Below are 9,462 nucleotides of genomic sequence, written 5' to 3'. Positions count from 1 at the left end.
TCTCTACTAAAAATACAAAAATTAGCTGGGTGAGGTGGCGGGTGCCTGTAATCCCAGCTACTCAGGAGGCTGAGGCAGGAGAATCACTTGAACCAGGCGGGGCAGAAGTTGCAGTGAGCTGAGATCACGCCACTCTACTCCAGCCTGGTAACAGAGTGAGACCTGTCTCAAAAACAAAAAACACAAACAAAAAATGAATGAATTGCCTGTGTATGTATGGATCAATTGCTAGGTTCCTTTTTTTCTGATCCTTTAATTTGTCCATCCTTATGGTCACACTACTGTCTTGAGTACTGTAACTTTATGGTTAGCCTTGAAATTAGATAATTTAAGTTCTTCAACTTTGCTCTTTTTCAAGATTGTTTTGGCTATTTAATGTCCTTTCAATTCCTATATAAATTAAGAGTCGTCTTGTTAATCTTTATTTAAAAAAGTGTTTAAAGTATGCTGGATTATATTGAACCTATAGGTTAATCTGGAGAGAAAGGATATCTAAACAATGTTGAGTTTTTCCATCTATGAACATAGTATATCTCCTCAATTTTTTAGGTCTTGCTCTCAGTCTGTGCTGCTGTAACACAATACCTGAGATTGGATAATTTATAAAGAACAGAAATTAATAATCTGGAGGTCCAAGATTAAGGTACCAGCAGATTTGATGTCTGATGATGGCCTGCTCCTCACAGGCAGTGCTTTCTCATGGCATCCACATGTGGCAGACGGTGGAAAGGCAAAAGGCACTAGGGCATTCCCTTTAACTTTTTTTTTTTTTTCCATAACAGCACAAATTCACTCATGAGAGTGGAGCCCTCATGACTTAATCACTTAGGCCCCATCTCTTAATATCATCAGTTGGGGGTTTAAATCCCAACATAGGAATTTTGGAGGGACACACACATTCACATCTTAGCAGTCTTCTTTAATTTTTCTCTGCAATGATTTTTTTTGTGTGTGTAGATGCACAAATTTTGTTACACTTATTACCTAGTATTTGGATGACATTGTGAATGGAAGTTTTTAAAAATTTTTATATTTTGTTTGTTGCTTTTATAAAATTAGTTTTTATATTTTGATCTTGTACTCTTCAGCCTTGCTAAATTCACTTACTAGCTGTAGTAACGGTGTTTTTTTCTTTTCTTTTTTTTTTTTTTTGAGGGGGCAGATTCCTAAGGATTTTCTTCATGAACAGTTATGACACGTTCAAATAAAGACAGCTTTTACTTCTTTTGAAATCTTTATACATTCTGTTTTGTTTTTCTTGCTTATCAAACTGGCTGATATAATCAGTACAATATTGAATAGAACTGATGGGAATGTTGTGTTTCTGATGTTGGAGGGAGTTAATTCATTAAGTACGATATAGTTGGATGTTCAACAACAGCAGTGCCCAAGCTTTTTGGCACCAGGGACCAGTTTTGCGGAAGACGGTTTTTCCATGGACCAGGGTTGGGAGAATGGTTTTGGGGTGATTCAAGCGCATTATGTTTATTACGCACCTTATTTCTATTATTATTATATTGTAATATATAACGAAATAATTATATAACTCACCATAAGGTAGAATCAGTGGGAGCCCTGAGCTTGTTTTCCTGCAGCTAGATAGTCCCATCTAGGGGTGATGGGAGACGGTGACAGGTCATCAGGCATTAGATTCCCATAAGGAGCGCACAACCTGTATCCCTTGCATGCGCAGTTCACAGTAGGGTTTGGGCTCCTGTGAGAATCTAATGCTGGCTGCTGATCTGACAGGAGGCGGAGCTCAGTTGGTAATGTGAGTGATGGGAAGTGGCTGCAGATACAGATGAAGCTTTGCTTGTTGCCCCGCTGCTCACCTCCTGCTGTGCAGCCCAGTTCCTAACAGGCCATGGACGGACCGGTACTGGGGCCTCCTGTCCTGTGGAATATTGGAGAAGTTCTCTTCTATTTTTTTTAGTCCTGAGAGTTTCTACAATGAATGGGTTTTAAATTTTGTCAGAAAGTTTTGCTATATATTTTAAGATGACCATATGGTTCCCCGTTAATTCTGTTAACATGAGGAATTGTATGGATTGATTTCACATGGTGAGCCAACCTTTCATTCTTTTGATAAACCTCCTTCATGACGTGTTATCCTGTTTCACATCTGCTGCTAGATCCATTTGCTTGTCTTTTGTTAAGGATTTTTATGTTTATGTTAAGAGGGATAGGTTTCTAATTTTCTTCTCTTTAATGCTTTTGTTAGATTTTGATGTCAGGGTTATGCAAAATCCAACAAAATATGGTGGTGTTTTCTAAAGAGCTTATGTAAAATTGGTATTATTTCTTTCTAAAATTTTTGGCAGATTTCATCAGTGAAGCTTACGAGGCTTGAAACTTTTCACGTGGAAAAGTTTTATATATAAAATTCAACTTTTAAAATAAAAAGACAGATTTTCTATTTCTTCTTGAATTAATTTGGTAAATCGGTTTTTCATGGAACTTATCCATGTATTTAAGTTGGTCAAATTTAGTTACACAAAGTTGTTTATAACATTTCCTTATTATACTTTTAACATCTGTGGAATGTGCAGTTGTAAACCTTCTATTATTTCTAATACTGATAGTTTGTTTCTTTTTATTTTCTTGATTAGCTAGAGATTTTCTTATTTTGACTACTTTGTCTATTATATATTATTTTATAATATATGATAATATATATTATTATATTATATATTGTTATCATTAATCTTTCAAAGATCCAACTTTTGCCTTTGTTTTACTTTTTATATTTTTCTTTTCTATTTTATTGATTTCTGCCCTTATTTTTATTATGTCCTGTCATTTAATGACTGGGTCTAATTTGCTCTTTTTTCACTAGCATTTTATTATGGAAGCTTAGCTCATGATTTTAAGCATTTAATTGGTTTTTATAGTTTTCCAAATCCTCTGTGTCTTCATTTATCTTTTTTCTACTTGTTTTTTATCAATTACTGAGAGAACATAAAAATCACTGACTAAGACTGTTGATTAGCCTATTTCTCCCTTTAGTTGTATCAATTTTTGCTTCATATATTATGAAGCATTTAAAATATTTATTAAATAAGCATTTAAAATATAAATTTTCCTTCAAGAACTGTTTTTGCTGTACTCCTCAGATTTTGATATATTGTTTTTTATTACCTCTAGATAAAAATATTTATTTTTTGATCCATGGGTTATTTAAAAGTATTCTATTTAATTTCCAAATATGGTGGTGTGTTTTTCATTACTTTATTGTTGCTAATTTCAATATAATGAAATTATATTGAAATTGGTCATAGAATATAATCTCTAAGATTTCACAGTCTTGACATTTATTTACTTTTTAATCTAGTCAGGCTCTGTTTATCCATGTTTACATTTTTATGGCCCACATTGTGGTCTATGTTTGTGAATATTCCATGTGCATTTGAGAATAATGTGTGCTCTGCAGTTTTGGAACGTAATCGTTTATTATTTCCAACTAGGTCATATTGGTTTTTATAGTTTTCCAAATCCTCTGTGTCTTCATTTATCTTTTTTCTACTTGTTTTTTATCAATTACTGAGAGAACATAAAAATCAGTGACTAAGACTGTGGATTAGCCTATTTCTCCCTTTAGTTGTATCCATTTTTGCTTCATATATTATGAAACTCTGTAGATGCATACATATTTAGCATTCTTATGTCTTGATGAATCTATTCTTTTGTCGTTATAAAATCACCTCCTTTCTTTTTTAGAGATAGGATCTCTCTCTGTCGCCCAGGCTGGAGTGAAGAGACACAATCAGGGCTCACTGCAGCCTTGACCTCCCAGGCTCAGGTGATTCTCCCACCTCAGCCTCCCACCTAGCTGGGACTAGAGGTGCGTGCCACTATGTCCAATTAATTTTTTTGTAGAGATGGAGTTTTGCTATGTTGCCCAGGCTGGTCATGAATTCCTGGGCTCAAGAAATCCTTCCACCTCAGCCTCTCAAATGCTGGGATTACAGGTGTGAGCCACCGCACCCAGTCACTTCCTTTATTTTTGGTAAAATTCCTCATCTTAAGCTGTCTCGAGTCCTATCTAAGCTTGACAACAATGGACCAAGATAACAAACTAAGAATTACAGTCAGTTATTCACTCATTCAACATATATAGCATCTACTATCATTTATCGAAGCAGAGGGATCAAATCAGTGAAAGACAACAGATAAAAATCCTTTACCTCCTTCCCCTAAGTGAAGAGCAATCTTTTTTGTTTATGTATTTATTTTTTTGAGACAGGGTCTCACTCTGTCTTCCAGGCTGGAGTGCAGTGGTGTGATCATGGCTCACTGCAGTCTTGACTTCCTGGGCTCAGGTAATCCTCCCATCTCAGCCTCCCAGGTAGCTGAGACTACAGTTGTGCACCACCACGCCTGACTGATGTTTTGTATTTTTTGTAGAGATGGGGTTTTGCCATGTTTCACAGGCTGGTCACGAACTCCCAGGCTCAAGTAATCTTCCTGCCTGGGCTTCTCAAAGTGCTGATATTATAGGCATGAAGCCAGCACACTGGCCTTGTTTGGTATTAATACACCTATATCAACTTTCTTACGTTGGCTAATTTGTCTATTATATCTTTCTTTTCAACCTATCTATCTAAATTAAAAGTGCATCTCTTGAAAACAACATACTAATTGAGTTTTGCTTTTTAAAATCTAAAGGTGACAATCTCCATTTAATGTAAGTATTGATATGGTTGGGGTTAAATCTATTCTTATTCATTTTATCTGCTATCTTCTTTGTTATTTGTTCTGTTGTTAATTCTTTTTTGTCTTTTGGTTCAATTGAGTTTTTCCTTTTTTTCTTTTTGTTAGTATTATATCTCTTCTATTGACCTTTGTGTTTCTTCACATTACTATTTTAGTAGTTGCTCTAGACTTATCACAGTCCACTTTGATTTAATAATATAACATTTCATGTACAATATGCTTTTTCCACAATTTGTACTTTTGTTGCCATATAGTTTACTTCTACATAAGAAGAGAGAAATTCCACAAGGTATTGCTATTATTTTTGCTTTAAACAGTCACTTGTCTTACATAGAATTAAAAAAGTGAACTGAAAGTGATGTTTTATATTTACCTACATATTTATAATTTTCAGTGCTCTTCCTTCTTACATATCTGAATTTCCATATTATATCATTTCCCTTCAGCCTAAAGAACTTTTAGTGCAGGGCTGGATGACAACACATTTCTCAGATTTCATTTATCTGAAAATGTCTGTATTCTGCCTTCATTTACTACTGAATATAGAATTCTAGGTTGACAGGTTTTTTTAAAATTTCATCACTTTAAGTATGTTTGATTTGATTGTCTTTTGGCTTGTGTTATTTCTGATGACCAGTCAGCCGCCATTTTTATTGTTTTCTTTTTTGCATTTCTCCCCTTCTATTGGATGCTTTAATGGTTTTTCTTTAGTTTTCAGAAGCTTGAGTATATGTGTTTGAGTAATTTTCTTCATACATTTTCTATTTTGGATTCATAGTTTCCTGGATTTGTGGGTTGATTTACTGATCAATTTGAGAAAAAATTCAGTTATTATTTCTTTAATTTTTTTTCTGTTCCATTTTTTTTACTGTCTTTCTGAAACATTACATGTACATTCACATGTTGCTTAACAGTGGGGATATGTTCGAAGAAATGCATCGTTAGGTGGTTTTTGTTGTGCAAAGATGATAGAGTGCACATATACAAATCTGGATGGTCTAGTCTACTACATTACTAGGTTATATGGTATAACCTGTTACTCCCAGGTGACAAACCTGTATGGCATGTTACTGTGCTGAATACTGTAGGCAGCTGTAACACAGTGATTAGCATTTGTATAGCTAAACATATGTGAATGTAGAAAAGGTACAGTAAAAAATATATAAAGGACAAAAATGACATACCTGTGTAGGGCACTTAGCAAGAATGGAGCTTATTGGACTGGAAGTTGCTCTGGGTGAGTCAGAGAGTGAGTGGTGGGTCAATGTGAAGACCTAGGACATTGCTATAGACTATAAACATTGTACACTTAGGCTACCCTAAATTTACTAAATATTTTTCTTTCTTCAATAGTAAATTAACTTTAGCTCACTAAATTTTAAAAGCTTTTTGATTCTTGTAATAACACTTAGCTTAAAACACATTGTACAGCTGTACAAAAATATTTTTTCTTATTCTAAAAGCTTTTTTCTATTTTTAAAATTTTTAATTTTTTTAACTTTTTTTTTTTTTTTAATCGTGAGAGGGTATCATTCTGTCACCCATGCTGGAGTGCATAGGCATTATCATAGCTCATTGCAGCCTAAACTTCTGGGATCAACTGATCCTCCTGCCTCAGCCTCCCAAACAAGTGGAACTATAGGCATTTCTTTTTTTCTTTTTGAGACGGAGTCTTGCTCTGTGACCCAGGCTGGAGTGCAGTGTTGCCATCTTGGCTCACTGCAAGCTCCGCCTCCTGGGTTCACACCATTCTCCTGCCTCAGCCTCCCAAGTAGCTTGGACTACAAGTGCCTGCCACCACACTCGGCTCATTTTTTTTTGTATTTTCAGTAGAGATGGAGTTTCACTGTGTTAACCAGGATGGTCCCGCTCTCCTGACCTCGTGATCCGCCTGCCTCAGCCTCCCAAAGTACTGGGATTACAGACATGAGTCACCACGCCCTGCCAGCATTTTTTAATCTTTAAAGTTTTTTGTTAAAAATGAAAACTCAGCATGCATAATAGTCTAGGCCTACACAGGGCTGCAGTAATCATTATCAGTCTTCTACCTCCACATCTTGTTCCACTGGAAAGTCTTCAGGGGAAATAACACTTACGGAGATGTCATCTTCTGTGATAACAATGCCTTCTTCAGAAATACTCCTGCAGGACCTACCTGAGGCTGTTTCACAGTTAACTTTTTATATTTTCAGTAAATATAAGGAGTATCTCTAAAGTATTGATGAACCAGTAACATAGTTGTTTATTATTATCAAGTACATAATTGTATGTGCTATACTTTTATATGACTGGAACCACAGTAGGTTTGTTTACACCTGCATCACCACAAACACGTGAGTGATGTGTTGTGCACTGAAGTCACTAGGTGATAGGAATTTTTCTGTTCATTGTAATTTTATGGGACCATTGTCATACATGTAGTCTGTTGTTGACTGAAACATTGTTTTTTGGCTCATGACTATATATTAAACGATTGATACTATTCGATTGGTCCTTGGGGCTCCATATATATGTATTTTGCATCTTTATTCCTCTGTGTGCTTCAGTTTGGGTAATTTCTATTGATGTCTTAAAAGTCAAGGATCCTTTCTTTTCTTGTGTCCTGTCTGCAGTTAATCCAATCTAGTTAATTTTTTATTTAGAGTATTGTGTTTCCAAGTTCTAAGATTTCCATTTGATTTTTTTCTAAAGTCTCCAGATTGTTCCTAAAATTCCCTTTCTATTTTTCCATTATATCCATCATTTCCTCTAGACTCTTTAGCATATTTATCATAGTTATTTTAAAGTTCCTGCCTGTTAATTGCAATATTGGGGCAATTTCTGTGTCTGTTTATATTGAGTGATAATTCTCTTGGTATAGATCAGATTTTTCTATTTCTTTGCATGAAATTTTTTTTTACTATGTATTAGACCTTGGTGGAAGATATGTTGAAGAGACTCTTAATTCTGCTATTTCTTTGTAATAAAGGTTAAGTTTGGTTCTAGAAGGTGGTTAGATTATTGGTGGTTCATTTGAAACTATAGAAGTCTTGATTCTTAAACTACATTGGGGAAGGTCTATTTCTGCATTTTTCTTAGCCCTAGGCTGAATATTTTAGTCCTGAGACACAGTGTTTACTCTGCAAGCTTGTCCCTTGTGACGTTCCAATGGGAACCCAGGTGTTTAGCCCCTCCAACTTGTTAGAATTCAGACTGCAAACTCTCTCCTGTGTGGTGTGTGGCAACTGAAGTTTCTGTTCAGGTCTTTGAGCTTTCCAGCTGTTGTTTTGTCTCTGGGCTTCTTGTAGGCTCACCTACAGATGTATAATTAAGGGATCAACCAAAGAGTTCAGAGGAGTTTACATGCAGATTTAGGGGCTTCTTTCTGACTTCCTCTTTTCTGGCATTTTTCCCTTTAGTTTCCAGCTATTCTAGCAGTTCCAAACTCTTGTCTGCTGAGTCCTCAGGCAAATACAACTACAGTTTTCTGCTTGAGTTCTGGCTGTCCAGTGCCATACAGATGGCTCTCGTGGGAAAAGCCATTTAAACATGAATCTTGTCGATTATGGTTCCTTTTTTCAAGGATTAAATAATCTAGACTTTCTTCTTGATTTTGGTCTCCCTCCAGTGCTTTTGAACAGTTGCTTTAAATATTTCGTCAATTGTTTATAATCATCGTCTGCAGGAGGGTTAGTCCAATACAGTCCACTGTGCCATAACTAGAGCCAGACCTTCATCAAAAATTTCTAAACTGAGGAGGGACAAGAGTAGACGTAGGCTTTTTAAGAAGATCATTCTGGCAGCTGTGTGGTAACCTGTAGCAGGGGAGCAAGAATGAAGGTAGGAAGACAAAATAAGACTATTACCAGAGTCCCTGGTAGATGATGGTTATTTAGACTTGATGATGAAAGAGGAGACTGGTCATGACAAGCAATGGATGAGTTTGACATACATTTTTGTCAAGATTTGGTGATAAGCAGGGGATGAGAAAAAAGGGGAAGTCGAGGATAACTCTCAGATTTCTTGTTTGAAAGATTGGGTGATTAACACCATTTACCGAAATAGGGAATACCAGAGAAGGATGAGATTTGGGACAAAAATCAAATTTCCTTTTGGATGCAAGTCTCAAGATGACAATAAAATGTCCAGTAACCAACGGAACTTGTAAGTCTGAAGCTCAGGGAAAAGGTCTCATTTAATAGGTCTGGTTGCTGCAACTTGAGTGAGATGTACACATGCAGAGGGAAGGAATGCTACCTAGGGGACTGAGAACTGACAAAAGCTAGTTGGATGTTGACTTTCCGAATTCTAGGTGAAACTACTGGACAGGAGAGATGAGAGGCCAGCAAAATAAGCCTACTTATAATTGGGATGTTTTAGGGAGGTTAACTGTGGCTGCTTTTTCCCCCTCTGGATACAGGGTTACAAGGAAGAAAATAACACAGGAGAATGTTGTGGGAGATGTTTGCCTACAACTTGCACCATTCGGCTAAGAGGAGGACAGATCATGACACTGAAGGTAGGAGCAAGCTGGGGCTCCCTCACATGTCACCATCTTGCTTCCCTTTTTGGAAATTTTTCTTCAAGAAAGAGGGACTAAGTTTGGTTCAGTATTGGCTTCTTTTTCTACTTCTTTCTGATTATATAAAGAAAAGATAAATGACTTATCACAGGCACAGAATTTTCTCTTTTATTTAGTTATTTTGTTGCTCTTCTTGACAGGTGTATGGCCTCACGATTTGGAGTTGTTGATTTTTTTTTTTTTTTTTT

The 9,462-nt window shown here is 36.0% G+C and overlaps 1 protein-coding gene across 1 annotated transcript in view; it reads left to right on the top strand.

Annotated features, from left to right (window-relative positions):
- Positions 1–9,462, top strand: part of VWF (von Willebrand factor) — a 198,100-nt gene that overhangs the window by 183,929 nt on the left and 4,709 nt on the right. Inside the window, exon 46 of the mRNA XM_011955306.1 lies at positions 9,113–9,211. Coding sequence (XP_011810696.1) covers positions 9,113–9,211 — 99 coding nt within the window. The remainder of the gene's footprint in view (positions 1–9,112; positions 9,212–9,462) is intronic.

This window comes from Colobus angolensis, unplaced genomic scaffold (assembly GCF_000951035.1).
Source record: "Colobus angolensis palliatus isolate OR3802 unplaced genomic scaffold, Cang.pa_1.0 Scaffold11, whole genome shotgun sequence".
In the NCBI taxonomy this organism is placed as follows: Eukaryota; Metazoa; Chordata; class Mammalia; order Primates; family Cercopithecidae; genus Colobus; species Colobus angolensis.
The sequence above is the reverse complement of the archived record's forward strand: the minus strand, read 5'-3'. Positions and strand labels throughout refer to the sequence as shown.